Source organism: Cololabis saira, chromosome 2 (genome assembly GCF_033807715.1).
Source record: "Cololabis saira isolate AMF1-May2022 chromosome 2, fColSai1.1, whole genome shotgun sequence".
In the NCBI taxonomy this organism is placed as follows: domain Eukaryota; kingdom Metazoa; phylum Chordata; class Actinopteri; order Beloniformes; family Belonidae; genus Cololabis; species Cololabis saira.
In genome coordinates this window covers 23,073,167-23,088,941 of record NC_084588.1, presented here as the reverse complement: position 1 = coordinate 23,088,941, position 15,775 = coordinate 23,073,167, and the positions used below count along the sequence as shown (strand labels likewise).

The window sequence follows — 15,775 nt, the reverse complement described above, 5'->3', positions numbered from 1 at the left end:
ACGTTTAGGGGGGCAAAAAGGCCCTCATTTCGTCAGAAAAATACAAATAAAACAAAGAAAAAAACGAGAAAAAAAATTCCTACAGATACAATAGGGCCCGAGCACTGTAAGTGCCACTCAACTGAGTGTTGGGTACATTTTGTGTAGTAAACACCTCAGAAAGAATGCCAAGACTGTGCAGTTGTCTCTGAGGTTGGTTTGAGCTGAAAAACATATGGCGAGGACCCATATGGGGGACTCACATACATTATATAAACTTTATTTCTTATTAATCCATTAGCACAAAGCCCTGGTAGACCAGAGGATCAGCATAGGTTCAGATCAAAAGATCCAAGTAACTTGCAAGAAAACGTAAGAAATGTAAGAGGCACAAACTCAAAGTAACAATAAAAAACTATATAACAGGTGTGTAGCAATCAATAACTGAAATCAGATGAAACGAAGACAAGAAGCAAGACTGAACAGAACTCAAAAGAATCTCAAAATGACAAAATATAATAGGAAGTAAACCTACATAGCAGATCACTGAAATCTAAAATACAAGTTGATCATTGCACTTGAACTGAAACAAAAACCTTACTTAGTCCACAAGTATGACACTTATATTAATAAAAAATGCTTAATTGTTGTTTTACAGTTTAGTTCATTTTTGAGGCTCAGTGTATATTGTACATAAGCGCGACAACCTCTCTCATTATGTATCACTTCCACACACTTCAAAAACTCATTCAAATTTTATCCAACATTCACTTTCGATTGGCCTTTGACTTTCTGTGCATGTGTGCATTTGTGTAAGTTTGTGAAAGTGAACCTTTTGTCTTACAGCTCTGTGTTTCATGTCTCAAATGTCTTTTAAATAATTCACATTGCACTTCATTCGATAATGGTTGTTTAAAACCGGTCTAACACCACTCTGCTCTGTTTATTCTGGGCACACCGCTGTCATGTATTATTTCAGCCTCTTTGTAGGAACTCTCTCATCCAAACACGCGCGTCCAAAATGGAAAATATAAATGGCCATGGAATCATTGTAATTTCTTTTTATCCAATTTTTACATGTATTTAAATGATTAAAATAATGATGCTTTGTCCTCAGTAATGAATCCTTGTGAAAATGTAAAGTGGTAATTTATTTATTTTTACGAGTTCATTCATTCAAATGCTGAAAATGGCTTTGCTTTTTGATTGCTGTCAATATTTTGAATTGGTAAAGGCACAAGATGAAGTAAACCTACACTGTGTTGAAGCAGGAACAGTGGAGATGTTAATGGTCTTTGTTCCTCTAAATTATCTGAGATAAATTATAAAGCTAGCCAACAAATATACTGTATATACAAGTGCACTTGTCTCCAAGACACATTGCAATTAAAACTGTATTTTCTTTTAGACACCCTTTCATTATTAACACTCATCAAGTCTCTCAAAGATCAATAATGCAACAACTTGTATAGTAAGTCAGTGGACTGGGCCACACAGCATGTGAAATGCAGCGTAGGCCCATTGAACTGTTATTTCCCTCGGGTGTGCTGACTTTATTTTCCTCAACTGCAACAGATTGCTATCTTGGTGACTCGTGCAGCACAGTCGACCACAGTGGAGGGAATGGTGGTCTACTAGGTGGAGCGATGCCAGTCCAGCAATGCACTACAAGAACGAGTGCATCATGTGTGGCTCACAATCCACCCGAGCACAACTCATTACATGAAATCACATTAAAATTATCCTCTCTGAAATCCCACAACCATGTTTTGTGCATTTCACCTGTCATCATGCCCTTTTCAAATATCTGACATGTGCTCATACAAATTAAAACTAGGGCTGTCAATCGATCAATTCTTTAATAGAAAGATTTTCATAGGTAACTTGCAACGAATTGGACAAATCATCTTCAATGTTCTATTTGTCTTCAAAAATATTTCTTTCAAACTGCAATAACACAAGAGCAGAGATGTAAAATGGTTGTTTTGTTGTATTATTTAATGTCAAAAACATGTCCCAAAAACCTAAACAGGGCAAGTCGCAAATGGTGAAATCTTCTGGGCATGTCCCACTGGGAGGAAACTCCAGGGAAGACCAAGGACACGCTGGAGGGACTATGTCTCTCGGCTGGCTTGGAAACACCTTTGGATCCCCCAGATGGGCTGGATGAAGTGGCTGGGGAGAGGGAAGTATTGGCTTCTCTGCTCAGGCTGCTTTCCCTGCAACCCAATCTCGCATAAGCGGAAGAAGATGGGGAATGGAGGTGGCCTTCTCCAGTCCGTACAGTTTGTACTAATTTGTGCTAATTCTGTTTGGCCTGTTTGGTGCCCCAGCGACTTTCTAACTCAGCTCTGTCCACACATTGCATATGTTGTTGTTTACTTGAATGATGTCATCATCCATAGTAACAACTGAACAGAGCATTTGTGTTGGGTGGCCATGGTGCCAAGTTTTCCTCCAAACACGAAGAAGTGTGCAGTTGGATGGAGGGAGGTTCAATATCTGGGGTACCTCTTGGGTTCTGGGCGGGTGCAGCCACACGTAGAAAAGACCGCAGTAACTGTGGCCTATCCACTGCTCGAAACCACAAAGGGGGAGGTCCAGTGGTTCTTGGGGCTGGCAGGGTACTAGCAGAGGTTTGTACCAAACTTAGCCGACATAGCCAGCCCCCTGACTGATCTGACCTGAAAGGGGCTGTAGATCTGGTCCAGTGGACAGAGCAGTTGCAGGTAGAGTTTGAAAGGTTAAAACAGGCTCTCTGTAGGGGAACTACTGGTTCATACACCTGACTTTTCTGCCCCTTTCCTCCAGAAGACTGATGTGTTGGACAGAGGCCTGGGAGCTGTTTTGTCTCAGTTTGGGGTGTCAGCTGCCTCGTATTATACCTTTCCCCACACTAAGTTGGGCAGTGAGGGTATGTGGTGGTGGAATGTGGTTTGGGCTCAGGTGTAGAGGGACCTGAGGAGCAGTGGTTCAGATGATTGTGGCAGTAGAAAATAGAACATCTGATGCCACTTTGCGTATCACCATCTCCCGTTTAAATGGTAGAAACTGAGAGAAGTGGAACTCAGGGCTGCCACTGAACTGTTTTTAAACTCAGAAAATATGTTTGTGAATAAACTGGCTCAGTGTGTTGCATCCTGCCGGGGGGTGTGTGATGGCTGAATCATGCTACAAAGGGAATTTTGTGTTTTTTGAAAAAAGTTAGAAAATAATTCAGAAGTAACTAAATTCCCAAGTAATCATTACTCCAGAACAGGAATGTCTTGTTTCTAAGATCCCACATTGGCTCATATCCTGTTTGATAATATATCACCTTTAACTTCCAATCTAATTTCACAGGAATGGAAAGAAAATATCATCCTCTTGATTAAAGCCACTGAGTCCCTGATAAACTTTCAGTCTGATATTTTCATTTTATTCTCTCTCATTTTTTTTAATAAATGTGTCTGCTTTCTTTGCCGTGTTTTGTTTTTCACAAGGGTAGCCAAGCTTTAGGGATGTATTCAAGTCGCAGAAATATAAAACAGTTGTTTTTGCTCTCCTCCACAATGAAAAGACAGACACCCAACTCAGTCAGCTCCCACACTGTATGTTTCCATAATTCAGATGAAAGTCACAACCTACGCATGAGTCTCTCTGCTTTCCTGTATTGCATAAGAATAATTAGTAAGTTCGTATTTTTCAGCAGAAAGGTTGCCAAGCACCAAAAGTAATTTGATCAGGTTTTTTTCTCGTATATCAGAGTAAAATTTGATGAATGCATTATGTAGCTTGAAAGTCAGTTAGTTTCCTGTTTCATACTATGGCTCTTTCAGTGGATTGGAATTCCTATTTAGATTCTTAAATTAAGTTTATTTACTACAATTTAAAAATGAACTGCATGGTTAATACTTAATACTAATGACTCTTAACTGAAAGCAACCTTAATCTGTCACACATGCGAATGCTCCTGCTGCTTGAAACCAAAGAAGAAATATGAACACACTTAAACCAAACATATTTTTTAACATTCTGTTTAAAAAGGGAAAAAGACTAACTATTTAATTATTATTTCAGAGTCATTGATATGTTCTATCTTGTATTTTCAATTAGTGCAATGAGTAGAATTTTTGGTTAGAATATTTGGCATGATTACAGCACTATGAAATATGTCTTGGTGTGTATGGACTTTGACTGACTTAATTTTTTTATTGGAAGTTGAGATTTGGGGGTTTTGTGTTCTATATATGTACAGTATACCCCTCTTGTTGTGATCGAAAATATAAAAATACAATTAAAAAAAAGGGAAAAAGAAATAGGACTGCTTACTTTTAATAAGTTTTTGAATCAACTAATTTTGTAATGTTTGTTTCTTTGAACACTTTGAGAAAAAAGGTAATATTCTGTCAACAGAAAGTCGTGAAGACCCCCCACTGTCTACATTAAAAATATTGCAATGAGCGGGCATGTTTTGTTTGTTGTTGTTTTTTTTTTTTAATACTTTTGACATTTATACAACTAAACTTAGAGCACGAGTGTCAAATATCTTTCAGATACTGTGATACTGTTTTCTGTTGTCAACAGATAAAGTCATTACACATTACACTTAGTAGAACACAGAGGTGGACTTTTAAGTCTGACAGTTACTCAAAGCTAGTTAACCTGGCTCTAACAATTCCTGTTATTTAAGAGCAGCTCAGCAAGTACAGTCCTTTCAGAGGGGTCAGGAAATCATTATCATGTTGGGGAGCAGGTCAATGATCAAAGACCACTACTGTCTCTGCTAATAGTCTACTGACAGTTGAACAAAAGGCAACAGAACAAAATGTGACTAAGGACAGATTAAAAGCTACAGCTAGTTAAGTTAAAAATACATTATCTTGCATGCATGAGGGTTAGCTGAATTCCAATGTTGTTTTTTTCTCATATTAACTACATGTTTTGCATCATCACTTTAGACTACTTTAACTGAGATATACATGTATATGATGTCAGGGCTGACCAGCACGGATTTGACTCCTTTATTGCTCTCTGCATACCATAAATCCTAAAACTTCACACAGGGTTATTTCTATGTGTATATGCTTATTGCATGTAAATACTATTCAGATTACTATTCAGGTTATGCAGGATGTGTACACATCAATGTCATGAGTTATTCTGCAGATTAAACAGGAGTTAAATAAATAGCAGGCATATATCCCATGCTGTGGTGTGCTACAGTATCTGTGGATCATATTGCTCAACAAATACTATGTTAAGCAGAGATTCCTTCTTTCAAAAACATTGTTCATCCTTGTCTGCATCAGTCACCTGTCTGTAAACTTTTGAAAGTATAATGACTTTTTTTTTTCCTGCAAAAAAAATATGCCATTTTAAATTCTTTTATATTGTCAAATATGATTTGGAGGAAGTTTTTCCTTGTCGGATCATGTCTTTCATCAACACAAGGACATCACATATTAAATGTTGACTGTCAGTTCACAAGGATTGTGTTGTGGGTATTGTATGAACGTTCATGTGCAACCTTTCCCTTGGTGTCTCTACAATAGCTCTAGCTCAATTTTCTTTGTAAGTGAGAGATGTGTCATCACAAACCCCAATAATCTTTTACTGAGAAATGAGAATATGTTGATTAAAAAACGACAGTAGAAAATAAGTGCAAATGATGAGAGCCCAGGCAACGGGCCTTGTCATGACATGTCACTTTATTCGACATTGAAGAGGACTTGCCATACTCTTTTTAAAGAAAAATGACACAATTACATGCTTTGGTCATAATCCCAGAGGGATACTGCAACTTTCCAACTATAACTTTACAGCTTAGTTCATAGTAGCCAGTTTTACGGATGGAGTGAGACACTTTACTTCATATTACCCTCCTCTTTTCCACAGTGTGCTACTTTTTTCTTTTTTTTTTCTCTAATCTTCTTGCTCAATCAAATGCACCATAATGTAAAGCAGGGTGGATAAAAATGGGGAAGCTACTGTAGTTCTAAGCTGATCTGGGTCTGTGATGTCACTATATCCCACATAGCTGAGCTGGTCTTCACTCAAAAGATAGTTTTTAAAACCTCTATAACCCTAAAGAAAGTGAAGTTGTTGTTATTATACCATTTTGAGTAGGAAGTCAGTTCAGAGTTCTGAATATTTTCACATGTACCCTTTTTAATGCATCTCATCTCTAGTACAGTGGGATACTTGTAAACCTCTTACACAGGTTAGCAGCTAAAGTAGCTGGTTCCTTTCGGATGAGGCTTTCAGAGGTAGACACCCTCTCCACCTTTAAGATTTGTCTTAATTTATCTCCCTCGCGCTTGCTCTAAGCTTATAGTTTGGGCTGGCTTGGGTGACCCTGAGGCCCCCCTTTGTAATCCTGCTGTAAGCCTAGACTGCAGGGGAGCACTGCTCCAAACTCTGCTCTCTTTACTCCCCATATGCCATTGTTGCTGTCATTATCTGTTTTATATATATTTTTTAATTTATTTCCGTAGCAGGTGTTCCAGGTATAGTGCTTTGTGTTTGTTTTTCTGTCCTGCCCTTGTTTGTGCATCTGCCCTCTGTCCTGTCCTTTCACCCCCCAACCGGTCGAGGCAGATGGCTGCCCCTCCAGAGCCTGGCTCTGCTGGAGGTCTCTTCCTGTGAAAAGGGAGATCTTCTTCTCAACTGTCACACCCCCACCCCATGCATGCTCAGGACAAAGGACTCAATGGAACTGAAGATGTGATGCAATCTGTTTGTTTCTTTAGTTTGACAATTTTTCATGAATCTGAAATGTATGAATACTAATATATTCAATTAATTATCATGTTTACTTTTGAACAATTTGCATAGTTTTGCTGTAGAGTCCTCTACATAAACAAACTGAATTTGATTTAAATACGCCTGTAAAAAAGTTTTTTCTGTTAAAGTACTGGCCAGAGGTGGACAGAGTACTCGACCCCAGTACTTGAGTAAGAGTACAAATACTACTGGTCAAAATTTACTCCGTTACAAGTAAAAGTAGCTCAGTCAAAATATTACTCGAGTAAGAGTAGAAAAGTACTTACTTTTAAAAGGTACTTAAGTATCCAAAAGTAAATGCTTTTAAATGTACTTTAAGTAAGAGTAGGAGTAAGAGTAAATTTCTTATTTTCCACATCAGTAAATTACTATATTTTTTCTAAATTAATTTAAGTTGTAAATGTCTGTGGTTTGTCTGTGCCCTCGTTTTTTACTTGGTCGAACTCAAACATTGAGTTAAGATACGGCCAAGGATTTTGTGAAAGTCCCTGCTCCGAGTCCGGCTCATTATCAGACTCAGACGACTCAGCGGATTGTCTTTCTTCTCCTGACGCAGGCGTAGCCATTGTTGCGGCTCTGTCTTGACTTGTTGCGGCTCTGTCTTGACAAACGCAGGCTACTTTGGCGGTATCGTTTTGAGGAGGCTTGACGTATTTCCGCTTTACGTACATCCCAGTGGAGAGCGTGCACCGTGATAGGTCTCCTCCTTTGACAAAAACAGCTTGTGTCCAATAGGATTTTATGGAAGAAGAAAAAAGAGCAGACCTGAAAGTAACGAGTACTTTTCAGCCTTCCTAGAAATTTACTCGAGTAAAAGTAAAAACATTTGTCTTGGAAATGTATTCAAGTAAGAGTAATAAGTACCAAAGAAATCTAATACTCAAGTAAAGTACAAATCCTCTGGATATGTACTTAAGTACAGTACTCAAGTAAATTTACTCCGTTACTGTCCACCACTGGTACTGGCCTATTAGCTCCGCTACACCTGCCGAAGGCTGACCTGACGATTCACGTGCCAAGACAGTGAGCAGTGAGGCAGCAGGCCCACACTTTACTCCTGAATGCAACTGCCAACTGCGACTACATCTGCTAAGTCAGAGTCTGCATGAAATCATACCAGTTTACTGACGGCGTTTGCATTTATGTAGTGCTTGCTGCTCCACCTTCAACACGTAGGATGAGGCACTTGATCTTTGAACGTGCCTCACCTCTCAATGATAAAATGAGAAAACTGGGTCGGTGATGCGCACTCCAACCAGAAATAGTGGGAAGTTAACATCTTCAGCTGAGCACCACGACTTCCAACTGGGAAATCATCTCTAAATAAATCAAATGAGCTTCACAAATAGGTGAGGAGCCTATGGGAGCCCCAGGTTTGCTCCTGGGAGGAATGAACAAGTCTGGATGATTAACTGAGAAATGAATGACCTGCTCATGTATCCATTGGAAACCTATTTGAGCAACCAAATTAGTTTAAATTAAATGATATTTGAAGTGTTGAGACCTTTATATAGACAGATGTTGTTTCTATGACTCCTTAGTCTCTCTTTTCAAGAAGGAAAATGCAAAACAACTTCTTTTTTTTCAACTGTAGGCTACTTCAGGAATTCAAATATTTAGATTTCAGTGCCCTGCATAAACTGCACATGGCCTTTGACTAAAAAAGATGCTGTGACAACACACAAAAATAACTGTCAAAATCCACAACCTTCAACTGAACTGCTATGGCCCTGTTTTATCTTACTTTTAAAAAAAAAAGTATTTTATCCATGCTTTTATTGTACTTTTATCCATGCTTTTATGTTATACTTGTGATTTTACAACTGCTTGTCTTATACGTTTGTGAGCCAAAGACAATTTTCCACCCTGGTGGACAATAAAAAATGATTCTATTCTATTCTAAACATTGCGTTGTGTAAAGATGAACACAGTGGTGCTTTAAACTCACAGCTTGCAAAAAAAAGAAAATTAGAGGAGAGAGATGTAAAGAAAGAAGTCTGAAGAAACCAGCTCTGCACTAATATTAAAAAAAGAAATGGATACATCGTAACTCACCGGAGTTGGGGTCAGAGTTGCCATCAGCTTCGGTCCTCTTATCGGGGGAGGCCTGCTCGTAGAAGTCGTCCTGCGCCTGCACCAGAGGGAGAGGTTGTGTGAGGAGGGAGCCACTGCCTACAGGCTCGTGCTCCCCCAGACCGCTGTCACTGCAGCTCTCCTGAGAGCCATCCGGCAGGTGAAACGTGACGCGCCGCTGTGACTAGAACCAAGAGCACAAAACAGAGCCTCCGATGTTAGTGCTCTGCTCTGCCCCCTCAAAATGTTCCTTTTTTACAGTATTACTTTAGATCGAGCTGAATACGCTCATGCATGCCGCTTTAACACACTGAATACTTGACAGGACCGCAGTGTGGAATCCTTTTGTCAGAATAATGCAAAATATAGCATAAATCGGTTTTGTCCATTTTAGGTATTTTTTGACCTGTGCCGAATAATGATAGGAAGGGGAGCTTGACATTGTAAATAAAGTCACGTTTCACTGCACCATGACGACCAATAACAGCATGCAAAAACACATCATCCACTGGTACAAAATAAATCAAAGTGAAAAGTGTGTGGTTACGAGTGTTTCACAGATATACAGTGTAATTAAAGTGTGGCATAATTAATGAAGGCTATGAAATATCTAAGCATTGCTTGGCTGGCTATGATCTTGGTTGTCAGGTCTGCTGCAGGAGCATTTACAACTTGATTTGTTTAGTTCATTTTGTCAATTTCTTTGGGTGTTGGCAAAGTCAAAGTTGCCTGCAGAGTTAGCAGAAGTTGACTCCAGGGTGTCCTTCTTCCTCCGACTGAGAAGTATTGCAAAAGTAACAAGCGCTCTTTGAACGTGTCTTGTATCCTTTCTTTTGGGAGGCATGCATGCGAGCACGCAGATACAGAACCCCACAAACACACCCACCCGCCATCCTTAAAGCCATCCTGATTGAATGTCCTATTCTTAATTCAGAGTGTCTTTTCCTCATGCTCTAATGACATTTTCCTCCGGCTTTTTCATAAATCCAGACACAGGCCTCCAGCTAACCTTTCGTGAGCACAGAGAGGCCCCAGCCACATCCTTAGTGTTGACAGACAGAGGCGGGTTTTACAGTAATTATTGGCAAAAGCAAAGGTCACCTAATCTGCAGTCTAATGCAAATGACCTCATTATATATTTTAAAAATGCTCCACAAACATGCAACATTCAATTGAACTAAAACAGAGAGGAAAATAAAGGAGATGGTGAGGGGTTAGAGTGTTTGGAGGCAGAAAATGTCAGCTTTGGATTTTTGGTGGATGGATGGATGGATGGATGGATGGATGGATGGATGGATGGATGGATGGATGGATGGATGGATGGATGGATGGATGGATGGATGGATGGATGGATGGATGGATGGATGGATGGATGGATGGATGGATGGATGGATACGCAGCTAGACAACAAGCAATTCCGATAGATAGATATTACCAATGAAAACTGTCTAGAACAATTAAATAAATGTAAAGGTCTTGTAAAACAGCAGGAATCTGGGTAAATGTCACTGTTAGCAATTATAAAGAGGCAGATGAACAGAAGTGGCATTTTGAATGAAGGGGGGGGGGCAATATCCTGCCTAAAGGAGCGCTCCCGTTTGTTTGTTTGTGTACAGCTTATACTCATCAGCCGAAGTGACTTTTGTGTATGTGAACCCCGTTGAAGGGAAGGCTGACGGAAGTCTTACAGATGACATGTTCAGCGTATTTGCACTTAATTAACTGTAGCTGCACATATTTCTCTTCTTGCTCATACTGAAGACATCGGCCTTGGGCAATTTAGCAATCTATTTGTTGGCCTGGAAGTGTCAAATGCGGGTTTGATACTGATTCTGGCAGCTTCTCTGCCATCTCTTGTCAGAGTGAAGGAAATAAAGTCAATGAAGTAGTATATCCCCTGGATAAATGTATTGAATCATTAGAATACTAATGGTATCCGGTTATCCAGACATGCGTGAAAATCTTCAGATTTACATAAGGACTGAATGGATACTAAAGGGAATGCATACAGTCTGCAGGATGTCACTGGAGAATGAGTTATGTTTCTTCAAGCTATGGGAAGAGAAGAGCAATGTTTTTCCTCAATTAATCCCACTATACGTGAGTGACAACTGTAAGAAAATACTGCATGCTTTATAACAAATATTTTTCAACATCATGTACAGTTTTAAAGCAAAAATAATTAAGAATTTCACTTGCCGTCATTACTCAGCTGAAGGTTCCAGCTTAAAGTTGCCCAGTCTATGTCTGTGGGTGTTGTCTGTTTGTGTTTGCGCATGAAGTTATTACAGGGTTTAAGCACGTTTGAAGATATTTGTATTTCTCTGTTGCTGACAGTCACTCATGGTAATATTAGCATAAGACCAGCTTAATCTATCCCTGCTGCCAGTTTACAAGATATTATGGCTTATCACGCCTGCTAACCCTTATTATCCGCTTGTTTTTATAATTTGCCTGACCAAACATGCACACTTTAGCAAACACAAAGCAAATAGCTGCACTGCCTAGAGGTTTAAATTCCAGCAAGTTTGCAAATGATCAAGAATAGTTTTCTTCTTGGGTGTCCATTTAATATTCAATATTAAGCAAATATTAAACAACATCTGGAAGGAGACAATTCATGAAAGCATGAAGATAGACAGTTGAAAGCATGGGTCAACACACTACGCACGAGTATTCAAATAATTGTTCGTGCTATTAAATGTTGAAAAGGTAGAGAACATTTATAAATCTAAATTTACTGGCTACTTGATTAGGTATACCTGGTGTACCTAATAAAGTGGCACATGTATGGATATACACACACACACACTAGCCACTTCAGTAGGTATACTGATGTACCTGATACAGTGTCTGGTTGGTGTAGTTTAGTGTAAGTAACACAGTATTGATTCCTAAAGTAGAAGAATTCCTCCAGCTGCACTCATCTGTCACCTGTAAAATGATATTCATAGATCCTGATATTGCTTTTTTGACATGTGGCTCGTGATGTTAAAATCAGAATGACAATGACTGCAGAGTTAAGGCTGACTTCCATGTAACTGAAAACTGATATAAGTTTGGTTTTATGTGACAGAACCCGATAGGAGGAGGGCTATTGACTGAGAACACAAGCCTTCTGTCTGCCTCCCGTCTTTCTCCTCGAGTGTGACCATATGGAGCTCAGTGTGCAAGTCCAAAACAACTTCTGTGTTATACTGAGCTCTAAATGAACACGATATACCACAGACTCTCTATTAGGCAGATAGTTAATGAGAAAAAGCACACGTGGGGAAATAATGCACACACACAATAATGCAACCTCTTCAACACCACAAAAATCTTATCTAGCAGCAGTGTGACACCTGCGGTGGGCGAACACTTCCCACGAGTCTGTTCTCACAATCAGAGCAATGTGGGAGATCAGTCAACCAAGAAAACAAAACTCGCCATAAGATCTGTTTTCCCACTCTGCCCCGTTCACTCCACAGCCCAAAGGCGCTCCGCCATCTGCTGGCCACCTTGAGAACTACATCCTTGTCATCAAATGGCCACAAATGCAGTTGTGCCGATTGATTTTTCTTTTTTTTTTTTTAAATTCTACCACTTTTCCTACATTTTTTCACTACTGTTTCTGAATTTCTTAAAATAAAGAATGATGAATCAAATTTGAGCTTGACAAGAAACCTTAAAGAAACTGTGATTTATCTTTTATTATCATCATATTTTTAGAAAATGCATTTAAGTGTCATATTCCATTCTCCACAGTTGTTCTCCAGTTATGACAAGCTGTAATTTTCCACAAAACATCAAATCTAGAGACACATTAACAGCAGAAAGACATTGCTTTCTGTCAACATAGCATTTGGATGTGAAGTGCAGCACAGGAATGGCTCCATTTTGATGACAAAACCACAGTCAAAAACAACATTTTCAAACTGTTAAAAAAAGATGAAAGACATTAAGATGAAAAGACCTCCCAATGGTGTTTCTGAAAGTAACAGTCAAGAAAAAAAAAGACATCTAAATCATAATCTCCCCATGCCTGGATTCCGACTCAAATATTGACGTAATCGGCTCCTGCCGTACCTCCAGAGTCTAAGTCCTCTGCCTTTAGCTTTTCATCATTAAATCATAGCAAGGCAGTTCTGAGAAACATCAGCATTCTGCCACATTTACGATGAAACCTGATCAGTCACCCGCTCACTCTTTGGTTCACAACAAACACAAATGCAAACTCACAAAGACACAGATAAATAAGTCACATCTGACCCATTTTCCAAATTGCGAGCTTGGAAGATGTTCCATACGTGTGTTTGTCTGTTTGTGTGTGTTTTTGTCTGTGGCTTCGTGTTTTTCACTTACACGACACTGGCTCTGCACGTGATTATTTGCACACTCAATCATTTTGACTCTTTCTGAGTGAAATGATCTTAAGCAGAATCATGGATTCAGTATACAGGTTGTGCTGTTTGTAGATCCATTTAGTGTTTAGTGTGTTTTTCTTTATTTTAGGAAAAAGCCTTTTCAATCCACTGCAATTTGTCCCAGTATCACCTGACATCTCTCATAGGTGAGGCGTTGTGATAAACCTTGTCTTGCTGCTGCCCTCAAAGTCCAATTAGTTTTCCTTTCATGTTTTTACACTTCTCTAATAAAGCACGCATCATCCCACTTTCTTTATTAGCATAAACACCCACCCTCTTGTTATGTGCTTGTTAAAACATCACTTGGGCCTCAGCCTAATTGTGGTGGGCTTGCTAGAGAATTTAAATATGATATATTTAAATCACAAAGTAGGGGAAAAGTATAGGAGTTATTTTACATTTTAACTTTAAAATTTGCCTATAAAACAGATAATATAATATTAAATAGTACATTTAAATGTTCAAATGAATAAGATTGGTTTTTGTTTTGCTTTTTTTAAACATTTACATGCATATTTTCTTTACTTTTTTGGATGCTGTCATGAACAGTAAGACAATGTGTTGTGGATTTGTCAGCCTTGGTAGCGTCTGCCTGCTTTTCTTCGCCATACTCGTATCGGCTTTAGTCAATTGGTTGCATCGTGCGAAAAATAGACTTTGTTCTCGAATAACGGTTCTACATCCCACCACGAGAAAAACGACACCCCACCGGGTTGTGTCCATTGCAAATACACAGATGGGAGCAAAACAGATGTAGAGTCTCACACAACGCCAAAGTGTAAAAAAGTGCACACAAACAAAAGTTCTTTTCAACTCTATAAGACCAGAACTAAGTAGATTAGATAACCCTTGTAGATGTTTGTTGGCGCTAAAAAAAAGTTACTTCCCTGCACTGAAACAGTCTCTCTAAAAATAAGCCTAATTTTCCATAAATCTAGTCAAAACTGACTTGACTTCAATTGACAAGCAAAATGTCTTTGGCAGTGAGGTAACTAAATGTTCTTGAATAGAATTCTTAAAACCAGCAAAAATAATTAAATAGTCAAATTTTCTTTAACCAATGATTTTTTTTTAAAGCTTTCTTAGAAATTAGTTTTTCCAGTGTGCATTAAATTAATAAGAATAAGTATAAGTAATATATAGCTCTGTTTTTCACAACACATGTCGTCACATGAATTTGGCTTTCTTAGGGTGAAGTTTCTGACCACCTGGACACAAGTCTAACATTCATTTTCCTTTTTCCTGTTTCCACTAACCCCAGAGGGAAATAGTAAATCCTTGTGTGAGCTCAAAAGCTAATCACCAACACTGCTTATCTACTATTTGCTGGCTGATTGGCAGAGTGAGGTAGGTTTATCAGATGTTGTGTCCAATACTGGTCATAGTGTTTCCTTTGCATGGACATACGTGTAGACCACACATAAGAGGCAAATTATGTTCGATGGTTTGTCAGATAATAATAAAGACCTGGATTAGGATTTAAAATATCAGTTCAATTCAAATTAAAGGGATGTCTTAATGGGATGCAAAATCAAATTTTTAACTTAATAATGTAGTAGGGCCATGCTGAAGCCAGTACATGACTGATCCTTGGATCGTGGAAGTGCAACATTAAAACTATTTATTTATTTTACTCCCTCAGGTTTTTTCTGTTGTGTCTCAAATCAGAATTAATGATCTGATATACACGTTTTTTACTTCATAAGCCACAAATCTTTTAGTTTTTAAGATTACATCTTCCTCAGAAAAGTTGTGCAAAGGCCTGAAGTCAGTCTTAAACTGCAGTTAGCAGGCACTGAAGCTGGTGAGCTAATAAAGTGTGACACTACAGGCTGCCTAAAGCTGAAACATGAAATACTTTATATACATTGCCTAAGCATTCTTGTCTATCTCTTTTACAGCGCCTCCATATACAGTAGCTACTGTAGCTTAGAGATGGTCTTCCTTAGGGTCAGGTTGCTCTACTTCAGTGGTGTCATGTGGGACTTTAGATTTTGCTGTCTACACTTTTAAAACAGAAGAAAAATCATTAAATCTAACAGACTTCACCTCAACAGACATCTTCAGAAGGATGGAATTCCATCTTTAATAAATGTCATCACCGACCGGGGCCAGATGTGGACATCTTTGACTCATGTATTCTTTTATCCTCTCTTCCCTGCCGTGAGCTCGTACCTTTACTGAGGGAAGTTTCACCAGCCTCCCCCTCTATATCTCCCACTCTTTCTTCACACTAACTTCAGTATGCTGTTAAATCCGCTGACTTGGTTGAGTGAGAGCTGTGACACAGTTGTAGTTCAACCAGCTTCCCTCTTTGCCTTAAGCAGAGCTGAAGAAACCTGTGCAACTGCCACAGAGCATTAGCTCCAAAGTTAACCACTACTGACTCACTCTTCGGTTCCACCCTCTGCCGACATCAACAACCATAAAATGAAAGACACAGCAATTCTTCTCTATGTGTGTCTCCTGCATCAGGATGAAGGATTTGACACTCAGAGACAGTTAACTACAGAGCAGAGCGGGCTGGGCCCTGAGCACTGAATGAGGAAGCT

The 15,775-nt window shown here is 39.0% G+C and overlaps 1 protein-coding gene across 3 annotated transcripts in view; it reads right to left on the bottom strand.

Annotated features, from left to right (window-relative positions):
- Nucleotides 1-15,775, bottom strand: part of LOC133460620 (protocadherin-9) — a 260,285-nt gene that overhangs the window by 76,017 nt on the left and 168,493 nt on the right. For 2 of the 3 annotated variants that reach the window (XM_061741303.1, XM_061741310.1), the window contains one exon: nt 8,800-8,875. In XM_061741303.1, coding sequence (XP_061597287.1) covers nt 8,800-8,875 — 76 coding nt within the window. Of the gene's footprint in view, nt 1-8,799; nt 9,002-15,775 lie in introns of all 3 variants that reach the window. The other variant, XM_061741294.1, reaches the window with a different exon arrangement.